Source organism: Festucalex cinctus, chromosome 2 (genome assembly GCF_051991245.1).
Source record: "Festucalex cinctus isolate MCC-2025b chromosome 2, RoL_Fcin_1.0, whole genome shotgun sequence".
Taxonomy (NCBI): domain Eukaryota; kingdom Metazoa; phylum Chordata; class Actinopteri; order Syngnathiformes; family Syngnathidae; genus Festucalex; species Festucalex cinctus.
Window position 1 is genome coordinate 35,784,141 of NC_135412.1, and position 17,087 is coordinate 35,801,227.

Consider the following 17,087-nt stretch of genomic DNA (forward strand, 5'->3'; position numbering starts at 1 on the left):
ACTCAAATTTTCATCCAAAATAACATCCCAAAATTTGGTTTCTCTTACTCTATTGATTTCAATATTATCTGTATTAATTGAAGCGTCGGTATCTTTCCATCTGTTACTGAATACCATAAAGGTTTTTTTTTTTTTTTAAAGTAGGGCTGTCAAAGCTAAAGCGTTAATAGATTAATTAATCACAGAAAATTATCGCATTAATCACGTATTAACGCAGATTAATCGCACTATTTTTTTCAAGCGCACTTGAGCCTTGAACGTAACCGCGGATGTTACCTTGAAGGCTGAGCAGGTGAGTGATTAGGTCAATGCACGGCATTTCCTACGCCTGTTGTTCCAAAATTTGCGGGGTGACTCCAGTCGGTGGTAAATTTCACTTTGAAAAACACCCCGATGGGACTTTAGATTAATAAAAAGTCATTTGCATTTAATTAATGAATAATTGCTGAATTGCACCCAATTGATATGATGCTGTTACATTTTGAGCAATATACGCGCATGCATGCAATTGCGCACATGCATTTAATCAATGTTTGCAAATGACATTCAGATAATAAAATGCGTTAATGTCAAAATATTACGGTATTATGTATTTATTTTATATTAGCCAAATATGCAAGTAATTTAGCTGATTAATCGTGATTAATCAAAATTAAAGTGTGATTAATCAGATGAAAAATTTAAATCGTTTGACAGCACTAATTTAAAGATAATTTATTTATATCAAACCACTTTTTTATCCTTTAAATTCTAGTTTAACCACCTTCAACACCTGTGTTGTCTTTTCCACAATAAAATAAAGTACTGTAGTACCGTCCGCCAATAGAATACATTTGAGCATTTGGAATACACCCATTTACCTGTATATATTACCTCAAAATAAATGCATCTTAGTGATTAATTACATGAATATGTTGGAGTTGGATCAGTATGTTTTAGTGGAAATTAGAATTGCTCAGCGTTGCTATTTTCTTTTCTCTCTTCCGCACTATGAGTTCTCGTTATGCTTCAGCTACAAAACCATATTTTCCAATGAATTACCTCCAAATAAACTCTTTGTCGAACTGTAGTTTGTGAAAAAAATGCAATTTTAGCGTTGTCAGTGACTTAGGTGATGTTATAGTCACCTTACTTAAATAGAGTCTCTTTAGACTTTTGTTATAGGACTCGTTCCAAGTGTTTGTTCCATAAAGAAAAAGCTGCAGCAAGTTGTGCCATTGGGACTGAGTGCTCACTATGTTGTGCTTGTCTTTTATTCAATCACCACAGGAGGACAGCTCAGACCTGAAGTGTCAGCTCCACTTCGCCAAAGAGGAATCGGCCCTGATGTGCAAGAAGCTGACCAAACTGGTGAAGGACAGCGAGGCCATGAAGGAGGAGCTGGCCAAATACAGGTCCCTTTACGGGGACGTTGACGCCTCCATCACGGTAGAGGAGGTATTAATTGTTGCGCTTTCCGTATCACTGTATTTGTACAAAATAATCCTTCAAAATGAGCTCATTTTATTTGACTCCTGTCAGGTTGCTGACTCCCCACACACCCGTGAGGCAGAGGTCAGAGTTCACCTGAAGCTTGTGGAAGAGGAGGCCAACCTGCTGAGTCGGCGAATTGTTGAGCTGGAGGTGGAGAACAGAGGTCTCCGAGCTGAGATGGACGATATGAAGGGGCCACAAGGTAGCTTTATCCCACTTTATGTTTGTAATTTTATGTATACGCGTAACATCACTCCTGTTCTTCTTAAGATGGACCTCAGGAACTTGGTGGTATTGGAGGAGGTTCGGGGACAGGGCCAGTCGTCGGGGTAAGCGCTTCATCTGAGAACGTCATGGAGCTTCAGAGACACCTCCAGTTTGTGGAGGAGGAGGCGGAGCTCCTGAGGAGGTCCCTGATGGAGATGGAAGAGCAGAACAAACTCCTGATGAATGAAATCAACCGCTATAAATCCGAGCTGCCTCCGCCGACGGCGCCCCTCGCTTCCGTTTCGGTGACATCGCTGTCGGAAAGGCTGCTTCACGATGGATCGCTTCACTCAGCTCAGGAGGGAGCCGTGCTCATCAGCCCGGATGCGTCCCCCCATGAGGAAGAACTTCGAGTAGCGCGGCATCAGATCGGAGAGCTAGGCGGGAAAGTGAAAAAGCTGCAGTATGAGAACCGAGTGCTCCTGTCCAACTTGCAGCGGTGTGACCTGGCTTCTTACCAGGCTCCAGCCTCCTCCTCATCTTTACGAGTGGCTCTGGAGACGGACGAAGAGGCTGGAGATTCAGCTGAGTGTCTCCCTACCAGGTACTGTCAAAATGACTTGTACTTTAGTCTTTGAGTTTTGATTCCGTTAACTCATTCAAACCCAAAAACGGGTAAATACGTTTTTTAATACTTTGTTCTTCACTCCCAAAAACGCAATTGTGTGTGTGTGGGTTTTTTTTTGTTTTTCGTTTAATGCAAGAGCATACAGAAGGCTTTGATGCCGCTTCTGACATGAAGAGTTGACTTATCGCAATGATAAAAATAAAAAAAACACGGCCAGCAGGTGGCAGCAAAGTATACGAGATCAGCCAGGGCCATGTTGCAACAAGCTCTTTTTGTCAGTGCTTTCTTCACCAGGTTTGTGAATAATGATGAAACTTAGCTGTATTATATATTCAAAATGGAAACAGATACAAATATATTTTTTTCCTGATCACAGAAGAGACTCAAATCTTTCTTTTGGTAGGTTCCATGTTTTTATAACAATAGAATACAATGTTCTGTGAGCCTTGCAAAATCAATCAAAATCCAGTAAAACAGCCGGGAGTGAAGGGGGTTGTTTCAGTGAAAATGGTTGGGAGTGAATGAGTTAAATATTAGCAGTAGTTGCTAATCATTTTTTGGCGCACTTTATTGGGCAGGTAATCCATTCCACCCTTTGCTCACCCATGCCTTGTGGGAAAAAAGACCAAAGAAAAAGACACTGTAAAAATAAAAGTTAACAGATAGTACTGTTTTTTAACAGTCTTTCTGCCTTTTTCCACTAGTTCACCACACCGCAAAGAGCCGTTAGGGGTGGAAAACGCCTCACAGGAGAGCACGGAACAAAACGGCAAGATGGACAAAACTGCCAGGCCAAAAGCCTCAACCTTCGGCCTCCTTGGGCTGAAGGACCATGATGCTTTGCTCGCCATGAGGGACCAGGCTCGCCTGGTTTCCACGGCCATACAGCTCCTCACCGCCCCGGAGTCCAACTGCCTGCCGTCCTCACCGTCCATCTATCACAACGTTTGCAACAACGAGGCAGCAGAATCTTGTGACCTGGAGAAAGCGCAGCCTCACTGTCAGGTATCTCTTTTTTTTCCCCCCTCTCTGAAGTTTGCTTTGAAGTAATCCAACACACACGCTCACACGTCACAAATGTGTCATTGACCATCTGTGCCCCCGATAGATCTCCGAGCTTTCCGACTTGGCTGACAGGCCTCTGGTCGGCGCTCTGACCAGCAGGCTTCAGGCCCTGCACAGTCAGCTGCAGGTCTTTGTGGAGCGTGTCGACAGCCTGGGAAAATCCTCACTTGGTGAGGGTCAGTCTTCTTTGACCTCGTCATCCTGCGCTGAAGATGAGCATGATGCGCTCAACACTGCAGAAGAGAAGGTAAAACAAACGAAGTTCACTCATTGTCGTCATTCTTTTTCATTCTGTTTATTTTCTTGTAAGCTTTTTAGTTTCAGTTCTTTTCCCTGCACTCTGCTAGTCCTACTTTCTGGGTTGATTTAACCATCCCAAATCCCATCGTTCTTGCAATGGATTTACAATGCATATTCAAATCTGACTCATTGTCATAAAAATCATCCATATATTTTTGGGGGATAGATTTACCAATGTCCGAAAAAATAAAAAAAGCTTTGCGAGAGTTACATGAGTCAGAGTTGAGCTGCTAATGTAAGCCTCCCTCTGTGGCCTCTGCACGCAGTTGGATCAACCTCCTAACCCAATTTTTAGACACTGCTGTAGGCCTCAAATGGAGCCTGGTTGTTGTTGCATGTCATTGATTTAATATTTATTTTCATGGTATAAAATGGCACGGTAGTCGAGTGGTTAGCACGTCCGCTTCCCAGTTCTGAGGTCTCCGGTTCGAGTCCTGGCTCGGACCTTCCTGGGTGGAGTTTGCATGTTCTCCCCGTGCCCGCGTGGGTCTTCTCCGGGTACTCCGGTCTCCTCCCACATTCCAAAGACATGCATGGCAGGTTAATTGGGCGCTCCGAATTGTCCCTAGGTGTGCGTGTGAGTGTGGATGGTTGTTCGTCTCTGTGTACCCTGCGATTTGTTGGCAACCAGTCCAGGGTGTCCCCCGCCTACTGCCCAGAGCCAGCTGAGATAGGCGCCAGCAGCCCCCGCGACCCTTGTGAGGAATAAGCGGTCAAGAAAATGGATGGATGGATAGTATAAAATGGGATGTTTTATAATACTGTAATTAGACCCACATGAGGACTGACTGAATTAATTTGTGGAACAAAATATGAAATTCACTAAATTTGGACATGGGAGGTTTCAGCCCAACGCCAGTGATATGTTAATTAGCATCATTGTAAAATGTAAGTGATACATTAAGGCAGTCCTTCTCAATTGGGGGGGGTTGTTTTGTTTTGTTTTTTATTGCTGTACTAGAATAATGTGCAATTGCACATTCACTACAGTAGGTGGCAGTGGCGTTCCCATTATCGGAGAGTGTGCAAGATTATTTCCTCTGTAGAGGCGTATAGACAATTGATCCTTATTATCGAAGCAGAGAGTTTTTCACAAAGCTTTTTCTTCTTTCTTTAGCCCTCCTAAACAACAAAAAATAATTGAGAAGGACTGCATTAAAAGGACTTTGATATTAATAACATCCCAATTGAGTTTTCGACAAAGCCATGAAAACCCAATCAAATGGGCTGTACAATATTTTTTTTTTTCCTTGAACAGCAAAACAGTATGTAAATATCCCATTTCTGTACAATTGTTATGTTTTTAGATTTATGTATATATTTTAAAACTTTTTCGAAATACAGTATACCTTAGTAGGAAAAAAAATACATGTTGAACAATTTGCATTAAATGCCCTTTACAAGATCACATTTCTATTTCACCATTTTTCTTGAACTCAATTGTGATATAATTTTTGAGCTAAGTGAAATCATTTTTAGACTCCATTCGAGGCCAATTCTGAGTCCAAACACCCCTACCCTCCTTTTTTCTTCCTTTCCTTCCCTGTTGCACCACAACACTTTGTCTTTCACCACACATTGCCCTCCCTCTCTACCATTTTCACCCCCCCCATCTTCATCACACCTCACATCTCTTGTTCCACCTTTTCAATCTTCCTTCCAACGCTTTGTGTCGTGTCCCTCGCTTTGACCTTTCACCCGTACTCCTCTTGCTGTCTGTCCTTCTCTCCCCTTTTCCCTCCTTCTGCCCTCTTGTGTGCTCTTCTGTGGCTGTCCTTCCCTCAGCCTTTCATTATTTCCTCTGTTTTGCTTTTCTTTTTTTTCTCCACTCTCTCCTTCTCTTCTCTGACCAAGATCTTTTTCCTCTACATCCTTTTTTTTGTCATGTGAAAGCCACCAATTATTTTTCTTTTTTTTGTATGTGTGTGTATATGGAGTATTCACATGTTTTTTTAATTTTTTTTATTGTTGTGTTTTGGCTTGCTTTTCCACCTCCTCCCGCCTTCTGTTCTCTATGATTTCTTCGTTTGTGTATTTGTTTTTCATTTCTTTCTTCATTGACTCGCCCACGCATGAATGCAGCAGCCTGATTGTAGGGACCAGTTGCTACCAGGGTTCAAAGACGAAACGGAGGAGAACGGTCATGCGGACGATGACAACAAAAGAAAAAAGCACACTGAGCAAGCAGAGGAGGATGAGGAGCAGACACAAGATGCACTTGTAAGTAACAGTACTATGATTTATCACAGGACGCTTGTTTTTTTGGGGAAAAAATTTTCGCAGCAGTGGCGTAACAGTAAGAGCTGCTCTGACTTTCACACTCAGTGAAATAGTGCTTTTCTGGAGGGATCCACAGACCAGCCCGAAGAGTTAGAGCTCTATTTTCACAAACAGTGTAAGTCCATCTACAAGTGGCAGACAAGGCTTTTGCTAGCGCGGGAATCAGGATCCGTCGGCATTTTTGCCCTGTCTACATAAATATGCACCAGTCAGGTGTCCAGGAGGCATCTTCAACAGACCTCTAAGACACTTCATCTGGATCCTCTTGATGGATGAGGCAAGCAACGACTCTGCTTTCAGTCCCTCCCAGATGACCCAGTATCTCATCCTAGCTCTGCGGTAGAATTTGGATAGCCTGCAAAATAAACTAAATTGAGCCACTGGTATTCGTGATTTTGGTCACGATCCACAGTTTGTGGCCACAGGGGTGGTTGGGAACTTACATTAACCGGTAGGTTGAGAACTATGTCTTTGGGCTCAGCTCCTTTGTCACCACAACAGACAGATGCAGAATTTTTCATCACAGTCGATCTTATACTGCTACTACTAATAATAATAGATTGTATTTATTTATGTATTTATTTAACTTTACATTTGGAGACAAATCTCAAAATGCACAATCTCCGCTTCATTCTTCCCTCGCCTGTGAACAAGATGCTTGGTCTCCCCCACTTGAACAAGCGCTATAGAAAATAATGTATAATTGATTAGTTATCCATCACAATTTATGAATGTAATATATTGCTAAAATTAAATCAATGTATGTCATTCTGGGAATGTTGTTTAATAGTAAGTTATTCAACCATTTTTCCGCCTCTGATGCTACCAGCCAATTTGGAGTTTGACTGTCTATTGTAGCGATGTACCATCAATTCAACTTACCACATTAGAGGGGGATGCACAAATACAACTGGCTCCTTTGACTAATGAATTGCACAGACTTTTTTTTTTTTTTAATACAGCCCTGCTCTTTCATAAAGGACAGCAAACTGGAAAAAAAACAAAAAAAATAAATAAATCATGTTTTGATGGGCAGTGTGAAAGGGGCTTTTGATAGCAATTTGAGTACATTGTGCTCTTACTACTGGATGTATTGTGAGGCAATGGCAGCAGTACCCCACCAGATCTAGCAGATGGCTCTTTCTTTTTCAGTACATTATGTGCTGGAAAGATGGAAAGATGTTCGGTTAATTTTCTTTAGTGTGTGAGAAAACTATTACTGTGTGTTGCGTTATTGTATGCATTCCTCACACTGTTTTGTTGCTTCCTCCACTTGTTTATTCATTCCCCTTCATTGCATACCTGCCACCTTGTTTGCTTCCATGTCCACTCTCATCGTGCATCGTCCAAACTCTCTTCTTCCCCAAACCTGTCCAGTCCAGTGATTCCCGTGCCAAGCCGTGCGAGGCAGATGCTTCCGCTCAAGAGGAGCTGGAGAAGGAGACGGAGGCTCAGAGAGAAATGACACTGAAATTCTCACAGGTCTGTCATTTGTCACACAGTCACACATTGGTAAATCATTCTCTGAAAAAGTAAAATAGCACTTAGACCTCTAACAAGGCCAAATAATCCTAATATGCATGCAATGGTGTGTTTTCAATTAATTATCTCATAACAATATACATGCATTGACTGCAAAATTCATTTTGTCGATGACCACACTATCTGATCATCATAATCAAATTGTTCACGGACAGTTTATTTATTTGCAACATAAACATAATATTGTAATAAGGTCACCTCATGACCGAATCAGATCCTTCAAATCATCATGAAGAGCATGAAAAACGGCCCAAATTCTGTAACTTTTTCAAACTGTCAATTTCTCAGCTCCACGAGGAGCAGCAGAAGGCTCTGCTCCACCGGGACTTCCAGCTGCAGAGTTTAGGCCTGCAGGCTCGGCTCCAGCACAAGTTATGGGGCCAAGAGAGGACACTGCTGGTACAGGAGTCGCAGCATCTCAAACAAGCCCTGTTGCTGCTCAGCCTCAAGCTACGCTGCTTCCTCAAACACTGGAGGATGGGATGCAAGAAGGACACTGAGTGGAAAGACATCCTGGAGGTACGGGGGGAACAAAAAACTTTTCAAATATTAGATTGTAACATCTGGTGTCAGCAAAAAAGTTGGAAATATTACACTAAAAAAAAAATACTCAAGGTGAAACATTTAAGGGAAATCATTTCTTAACTCGTTCACTCCCATCCATTTTCACAGAAGCAATCCCCGGCTGTTTTACTGGATTTTGACTGTTTTTTTTTGAAGGCCCACAGAACATTGTGCTCTATTGCAGAATGTTGTGTTCTATCTTAAAAACTTGGAACCTACCAAAAGAAAGATTAAAGTCTCTTCTTTCATCTGGAAAAAAACTATATTTCTATCTGTTTCAATTTTGCAGCACTTAGCATTAGAATATAGCTAAGTTTCATCATTCACAATAGAATTGTGAATTGAACTTTTTTTTCCCAACATGGCCCTGATTGATCTCCTTTGCGCTGCTGCCACCTGCTGGCCGTTTGTGTAATAACTACCATTTCTTCAACCGTTCTTTGCGCTTGAGAGGCTGCATCAAAGTCTATGTGGTCTAGCATCAAAAATAAAAAAAAATTAAACGTATAAACACGTCTTTGGGACACTTAAAACATTTAAAATAGAACGTATTTATACGTTTTTGGGAGCAAATGAGTTAATTGTCAAGCAAGTCCTTTTATCATAACATGCTACAAAATAAATCTAAATCCTATATTGAAGACCATATGCTAAATGTTTTATCATCATTGAAAGTTGAGGTCAGCAATCCTGCTCTGTTTGGTTAACTAGATGAACAACCTAAAGGACCTCTACCTTTTATTGGAAGAAGACAACCTGCCAAGTCCGGTGCACTTAACTGGGAAAAAGACCGATGGTGACGAACCAGCACTTGTCCCAACAATCAAGGTTAGCACACATATGCGTAAACGCTTGCCTATTTCCAAACCACACTCTAAACATGGATTCATTTTTCGCTCTTTAGTTGAGTGCTGTGAGCAGCACTCTGGCAGACCTAAAGGTGGCGCTGCAGGACCTGAGTGGTGAGCTGCGGCAGGAGCGGCAAGGCTCCCAGGAACTCACCCAGCAGTTTGCGAAGGCCAAGGCATCATGGGAAGTGGAGAGGACCGAACTGAAAAGCTTCATCACACAGGTGGGGAAGGGGAAGACGTGCTCTTATTAATGATTCACTGTATAAGAAAGACACCAACTATAGTAATAAATCATATTAACAGCAACAAAAATGTGTTTGATCTTCTCCAGCAGCTTGTTCAGCTAATTGTTCAGCCTGTCAGAGGCTAGTATTGATAGATAAATCAAGATATAGTATATTATTAGCAGTATCTTTGGACCAATTAAGTGAAATTGGATATAATGAATGCACACTAACGCGTCGCAACAGAGTTGGTTAGGTTGGAATTCACTGGTCTAAGTATGCACGCTTCCAATTAGGACTCATTTCGCGAGTTAGATTTTTATCAAAGTGCTGTCCCGGAATTTGCCCAAAATGGCTTCAAACCACTTCAAACAGTGGCCGACTTCCTGTTTGACACATGGCTCACTGAAACTTTTTCATCTATGTTTAATTTATAGCACACTTTACATCATGGACTGAGTTCAAAATTTTAACACAGAGTGTCTGTGGATCTTGAAGAAGTGTTAATTAGATTTTCATTATTGAAGGCCTTAATTGGTCAGATAAAATTACACTTAATAGCCTTGATTGGCCGTTGGAAGGTCTTACAAACTCCCAGTTGTTGTCTAAATCTGTCAAAAAAGCTGACAAATAAAAAAAAAAAAAAAATCTTCAAAGAGCTGTTACAAAGCCCACAAAGCAGAAGAAAGACACTCTAAATTGTATATCTAAAAGTAGCAATATATAAAAGAACCATCTTCTAAAAAGAAATATCTTAAAAAGTCATAATGATTGATTGATGCATTATTTAGACATTATAGTCTCACCTTCCAAACGCCACTTAAAATAAATGAAGACCTCTTCAACAGATTCTCAAAAGCTGAACCTGAATGGGTTGTATTATAACACTTTGATTGGTGTTGCTGTTGTTGTTCACCCTTGCGTGTGAGCTTTAGTTGAATAAATAACACAAATTGAATTTGAGCTAAATGGCGAGCGGCGAGGTTCCTCTCATAAACAAGTAAATGCGAGTTGTTCGTTTAAGTGGCCTCGCGTTTATGGGTTGGCAGCGTTTGGAAGAAATGCTTCATTAGGCCGCCTTCAACATTACAACGAACCCTTTGCCCCCACAGGGGGCAGAATCTGGGCTAAACCTGCATGTCATATTCCACAACTGGCTACTGGACGGGCCCATTAGCACCATACATGGACCTACCTGGCCCCTAACTTCAATCAGCTGAACTAGAATTATCCAGAAATTCCTGGATTTATTCTGATATGATTACCATGACATCAGCAAAATGGATGAAATAACACATCTTTAAATGTTCAATCTCTTAAACATAATTCTATTTTTTTTTCTTTCCTAGCTTGAAACCAAACTACCCAAAGCAGCCACTATGTCCTCTCCTGATGCAATGGACCCGCCAGACCTGAAGGTGGCACTGAAGAGGGAGCGTGAGGAGCACCAGCACCTTCTCGCTGAGTCCTACGCAGCCGTGATGGATTTGACCAAACAGGTGGACGTGCTTGGGTGTTACTTACATGACAGACAGACAGACGGCATTCTTATTTAGAGACTGTTTAAAGCGCATGTTGATCAATGATCCTCTTTTTTTCTTTTTTCTTTTTTTTTTTGTCTCTCTGCCATGACAGCTTCAGATCGGAGAGAGAAACTGGGGCAGGGAGAAGTTGGAGCTGTTAGAGCGGTTCAGCCAGGAGAGAGCAGAGTGGAAGCAGAGGCTGAGAGAGACCAAGGTATGCGTGTGTGGAAAATGTCAAAGATAAGAAGTGTGTGTGTGCCTCGAGATGATGGAAGTTGAAAGTGGACGATGGCGTGATAAGACTTTCCTTGGCAGTCCTTTCATCAGATGTGTTTCTGTCATGGTTCACAACAGTTCCATGCTATATTGGATATTTTATTGATAATTCAGAAAAAGACCCCATTGGAGAGTCAGGCTTTTTTCCAGCCTTCATCTTTCGACAGGAGTTTTTCAGCAAAGCGAAGAGTCATTACTGATACTATGACATGACAGCATCAGTTTCGTATGAATGTAACAATAGCCGTGATATGATATTGTGATATTAAAACTTCCACAATATCGTCGTCATTATTCCACAATATTAAAAGCAGCACATCATTTGAAAAGTCCAAGTTGTTTTCCATATATGCTGTTCCAGTACCCTCTGGTGGTTAGTTTATTAGTCCAGTTTAATTTTAATTGGGCATGTTTTTGGACACCTACTTTTAACATTCACTGCCAGCCATTTTAGAGAATTTCAAAATTTTCAATACCCACAAGATATTACGTTCAATAATTATATATAAACCGAATCTATCAAGTGAGAGCATAGATCCCTACTTTTTGCCTCGTCCCATTCTTTTATAATTGTCAGTAGAAAAATGTAGGTTTGCCAAGATAAAGCCATTTCTCCCATGGACTCTGAAACTATGTTTATTTCGTATAAAATGGGGCAATGATGTCATCTACCGGTGGTTGGGCATCAGTAAAGTTGTTTCCAAGTTTGACATTTACAGTGGGGCATAATCAGATTCTTCCCATCTATCCCCGGTCTAAAAAAATATAATTGACAAATATACTTGTCAAAGGCAGTGAATGAGTTATGAACCATGTTAATGGACACATGAAGGAAAACCTAACACATTTGAGATTCTTTCACAAATTGACTCAATTCACAATGTGTTGTGTGCATTAGCAAATGTCTCCCTCAATTGTGAGTGTTGCTATTGATTGTAGGCTATTGATTGTTTGTTTGTTTGTTTTTTGTCACTGTTGTGTATTAAAAACACAATACTGTATTTTTTTTCAATTTTTTATTTTTAAATACAATATCATGAGTTTTTATACAGTACCATGATTATTTTAATCTCCAACCTCCCCACAGTTATCATATTGTGAGGTTCACATTGTGATGATATCATATTGTGACATTTGGCTATCATTACATCCCTACAATTTAGCACTACAATGTATAAGTATGAGTACTCATATCATTTTCAGTGATATCAAAGCCACACCGTGATTGGCCTGCTTATAGAGAAAAATGACTGGCCACATGTTCAGCAAAATGGGTGCCAAGATGCAGACTTGTGTTCCTGCCAATTCTGTTGTCCTTGGCATAAGTTTTGGCTCTGAACACGCCATAAAAAAATAGTGTGACTGAAAACTTTTGGGTTTGACACTGACATCATTTCCAGGAATTTCAATCGGATCGGATACGCATTTCAGTATGACAATAGTTCAGCGAGTTGTGTAAAGAGATGAAAAATCAATCAGAGCAAATGCACAAACATTGAACATAGCCTGTACAGCTGTTTGTAACGTCAAAAGGGTAGATAAAATCAATAGTCGTTGAAGAAATACACATTTTTGAGAAGCCTCCAAAACATTTGTTAGTGACATCAGCAATGACCTCAAGAGGGCAGGCGTAAAGTTTGTAGATTTTGTAACCGGAAGTATGGATGTATGTAAAGGCCAGGCTGGAATGTGAAAATTGTGGCAGAAAGTTTTATGAACTGATGAATCCAAGGTTAACCTTTACCTTGAAGTGAATTATTTATCAGATCCAGATGTTAATAACTGGAAATAATATCTGAAATGTTGATATCTGGTCCCATATCATTTTTTGATGCCAAACCCACATGTAAAAATAAAGAAACTGGTGTGATTGTTCAAGTCTTAAGGAGGGGATGTTAATTATTTGATTTGGTTAAACACATGTTGAACATCCACCAGATGCCATTCTGCTGCACCCTTACGTGCACACTACAGTAAGTGGATATCACTAAATGGATTACATTTGATTCTCTTCTAAACTTGGACTTTAACGCCCCCATCTGCACAGTGTGTGTAAAATAAACTTGACAAAGGATATAGGGATTGTGGCACACAATACAAAATACTGTAGCTGCTTCCCCTAAAAAATGTGCAAAATTCTGCATTCATCCATGCAGTTTTTGCTGACTTTTGGCGAGGGGAGGGAATGGCCAGAACATCCGTGCGTTCAAATATCATGAAGACTGACATCGTGCGTTTTTCTCTGTCTCCCCAGTCAAAGTCTTCTTCTGAGTCCTCTGCAGACGTGCATGTCACCAATGGAGCAGGATCACCAAGGTAAACACTCAACAGTTTCCATACATGGAGGGTGTTTGTGAGCATCACATTTGAATTAAAATCTGTTTTTATTGTAAAGGACCAAATCCACACCAGAGCTAGATGACCCAGCATTCCGGGCCACAGCTGACTTGAGTGGCTTGTTCCAGTTAGAAGCTCCGCCTTCAGTGATTTGTCCACAGCTGAGTGACTCCAACAAGAAGAATTGGACCTGTCTGAATGATGAGGTTAATAACACAATTGTTGTGTATATGTGAATAGTTAATCAAACTGAGATCACCTGGTCTGTTGCTTTCACATCTGTAAGTCACTTTCTCTTGTCCAAATCAGCTGTTGGTGTTTGCAAACAGAATTAACTCACAATTGTGTTTAACCTGTGCAATGTAAACACAAAATGGGCGACGTTGACTATGCTTTGGATTGGTTGGATTGGTGTTGTATAGACGGAGGCCTCATCAGATGCGAATAAAACTTGAACCTTTTTCAGATGAAACTGTCACATGAATCTGTTTTCCTTTTGGTTTACACCCCTCCATCTCTTTCAGCAGTTGGCATATGTAAACCAAATTGAGATCTCCTCAGGCGATCACTTGATTTTAAGTGGACCAGAAAGAAAACACATTGCGCAGTTTAGCTAATTTAAAAAAATGTTGGAAAATACCCTATAATTGACATTTTGAATCGAAAGATGCAAGTGTGGAGGTCCTAACAACTTTCCCTGATATGGATCTTCTCAGACTCCAGATGTCGGGGAAACCTGTAAAACTTGGGATGGCCCCAGCGCTAGTGTCTCCTGCAGCAACCTGGTGGGCTCACAACTGGATCTAGAGTCCGTCCAGAGGAGCCACACAGCTCCAGAAAGCACCGGAATCCGGATGTACTACAGCCCCCCTGCTGTCCGCCGCATGGAGCACCAACGAAGTAAGCGGGAGACCAACGAGATGCGCGAGAACCCCAATGGCAGCTTTTCCCTCGGTCCGAGTGTCTCTGAGGCTGAGCTGCAGCAGCCCTCGTCCTCCTTTTCGTCGTCTTATGAACAGTGGCTGAGCTCGCTATCCAAGCAGCATCGAGAGCTGCTGGACAGCAGGAGCGCATGCACTGCCGCTTCTGTCACCGCTATGGTCAACGACGGCTCGGCTAACGGCCTGGCTGATGGGATGACATCGCCGGCGTTCCACGATTTGGAAATGGGGGAGATTTCAGCAAACTTGAGCGATGACATGAAAGAGATGACCAACTGTGTGCGCCAAGCCATTCGCTCCTCGTCTCTGGAGAGGAAATCTGGCAAGGAACCTGTAAGTCAACTCATTTTGTTACCCTATTTAAATGGTCCGTAAGAATGTTTTTATAGCATTTATGGCACTTATTTTTTTTTCAGGTTTTTAAACACACGTTAAAATAATACAAACACATTAAAGCAGTATTAAGATATTGAAAACGAGCAAGAGGAGCAGTGAATGAGACAAAAAATAATGTTTTTTGTGGTCTTAAAATGCTGGCTGTGAGAGGATTGAGACATTCAATAATTTCTTTCTAATATCTTCAGCAAAAACGAGGCTGATCTTGAAACACTTCCTGTTTTCTCTTCATTCAAATTAAGTGTTAACACACTCATGATATGCCACCTTGTGGCCAAAAGTGGAAGTAAATCCCAAAATGAGCAAATAACTAGACAAAAAAAATATATGTGCAACCTGTTTACTGTACATATAAACTATGGATTGGTACTTTAACTTACGAGTGCTCCAACATACAAATGTTTTTGAGTTGTGATCCATCGCTTGGTTGATTTTTATTTTTTCTTCCTTTGTTGCAAGTCAAAATTTGAGTTACAAAGAGCTGTTGTAGGCCACATCTCACACTTAGATGCTCACACGCACACTAACCAGCCAACCCGACTCTCGCCACACATGTCACTCATTTGGCAACGGCCCTTAAAGGCGCACATCCAACATACAAATACTATAGTACTTACTGTAATTGCACTTAGTGATCAGAGAGGTGCAACAATTAATTGATTGATGAACAACAAATTGATTGTCCAACTAATCGATGTTTTAGCTTCTTAATAGTAACTATTCTCATATATTTTAACATTCCATGAAAGCCAAATTAGCTTTATGCTGAATGAAAATGAAACAATGGCAAACATCTTTTACTTTGGAAAGCATTGATCAATATTGTTGCCATTTTCCTGGCATGTTACAAACCAACTCAGTACCTGGTTCATTATCATGTTTGTGCATTTTCTGCAATGATGATTTAAATATTTCAATATTTTTTGAATATAGGAATGGAAATGAAACCTTTTTTTAATCCAATTCATCTATTTATTGACAAAATAATTGATAGATGAATATATTAACATTAGCAGCAACCCTCAATCAGTTGACATTAATTAATGTAATATAAAATTTAACCAGATTAAGATTTTTTTTAATCTCCTCACTCTTTTGCTTTACTTTTTCCAGGCGGTCGGCATGTCCACCAGGTCCACGCAAACAGCCGCACAGTGCGTCAGCATCGGGCTTCAAACTGACAACCTCGCCGGCGGCCGGAGCGCAGGTTTTCACGCCAAAGCCTGGTCACCCCGGCCCTCATCGACAACCACTTCCCCACTCGCGTCAGCCCGAACGAGACAAATATCAACTTCCCTGGACAAAGTTCACAGCCGAATCGAGAGGCCCTGTTGCTCACCCAAGTTTGGATCCCCGAAGCTCCAGCGCCGCGTGTCCTCAGGTATTTATAAGAGTAGGAGGCTGTAATGCTTCCTGTGCTTATCAACTTTGTTTTTTTTTAAAAGTTGGACCCATCTTGCTTGTTTTCAGGCTCCACCTCCAGACTGGACGGGACGCCTTCATCTCGAGAGCGCAGCCTTTGGAGCCTCCAGCCGAGAGCCATCAGTGGGGGCGGAGGCTCAGCTTGGGCCCGCTCAACCACCACCAGGGACAGCCCCGTGCTCAGTGGCCTCAACGACGGCCTCTCCAGCCTCTTCAGTGTGGTGGAACATTCGGGAAGCACTGAGACACTCTGGAGGGGAGACGGAGGTAAAATACGCTCTTTGGATTCGAACCGCCGTGACGTTGCTCTAAAGTGGTGTTCCGCAGGGATGTGTTGCAAAGGCTCATACGTTCTTCATCCATTAAGTCCAAACTAAAAATATCATTGTAAAATTTGCAGACGATACACAGCAATCATACATCAGAGGTCAAAAGTGACATTGAAGAATCTAAACAAGAGTAAGAGTAGAGAATGATGCATCGGCAAAGAAATTCCCAAAATAAAATAAGATGTATTCATTTTCAGCCAAACTCATGTAGATCAATGTTGTTTAGGTGCCAGTCCAGTGCGACATCCTCACGCCGCGGGGAAGCCCTCCTGCGTATCTGACCCAAACACTCAGCGCTTCGGAGGCTTCATCCAGGAGTTCTTACAGAATGTGTGCAGCGGCCAAAGCCAGGGAGGCGTCACCCTGCCGGGAGAGAGAATGCAAAGGGACTCGCTTGTTGGAGGGGGCTTTAACTGCGTGGATGAGATCAAGCCAGAATGTCTGCCAGCTGCCGTGGGAGGTCTCGGCGCTTTGGCCGGACTGTGTGGAGGCAACGACAATGTGACCAGGATTGTGAACAAGCGCTTCATGAGACAGACGGCCGGCGAGGAGATGGTCAGCATTATGGGAGGAGGAGGGAAGGACGCTGGCCCTGCAGGAGCTGGGACCGAGGTAAAGACTTTGATTCAAAGTGCGTGAGCATATTAAAAAATGCCAAAACAACTTCAAAGTAGTGCTAATTTCATCAACGAAAACTAAACAAAAATAATTTCATCAACACACATTTTT

At 41.7% G+C, this 17,087-nt stretch overlaps 1 protein-coding gene across 1 annotated transcript in view; it reads left to right on the forward strand.

The window, feature by feature from the left end:
- The window catches only part of mtcl2 (microtubule crosslinking factor 2), a 72,375-nt gene that overhangs the window by 50,435 nt on the left and 4,853 nt on the right, over positions 1-17,087 (forward strand). Inside the window, exons 6-23 of the mRNA XM_077514873.1 lie at positions 1,270-1,437; positions 1,522-1,675; positions 1,744-2,284; positions 3,013-3,313; positions 3,417-3,620; positions 5,756-5,893; positions 7,331-7,435; positions 7,784-8,014; positions 8,771-8,887; positions 8,964-9,131; positions 10,484-10,633; positions 10,770-10,871; positions 13,188-13,249; positions 13,329-13,476; positions 13,987-14,544; positions 15,721-15,988; positions 16,078-16,296; positions 16,585-16,970. Coding sequence (XP_077370999.1) covers positions 1,270-1,437; positions 1,522-1,675; positions 1,744-2,284; positions 3,013-3,313; positions 3,417-3,620; positions 5,756-5,893; positions 7,331-7,435; positions 7,784-8,014; positions 8,771-8,887; positions 8,964-9,131; positions 10,484-10,633; positions 10,770-10,871; positions 13,188-13,249; positions 13,329-13,476; positions 13,987-14,544; positions 15,721-15,988; positions 16,078-16,296; positions 16,585-16,970 — 4,020 coding nt within the window. The remainder of the gene's footprint in view (positions 1-1,269; positions 1,438-1,521; positions 1,676-1,743; positions 2,285-3,012; positions 3,314-3,416; positions 3,621-5,755; positions 5,894-7,330; positions 7,436-7,783; positions 8,015-8,770; positions 8,888-8,963; positions 9,132-10,483; positions 10,634-10,769; positions 10,872-13,187; positions 13,250-13,328; positions 13,477-13,986; positions 14,545-15,720; positions 15,989-16,077; positions 16,297-16,584; positions 16,971-17,087) is intronic.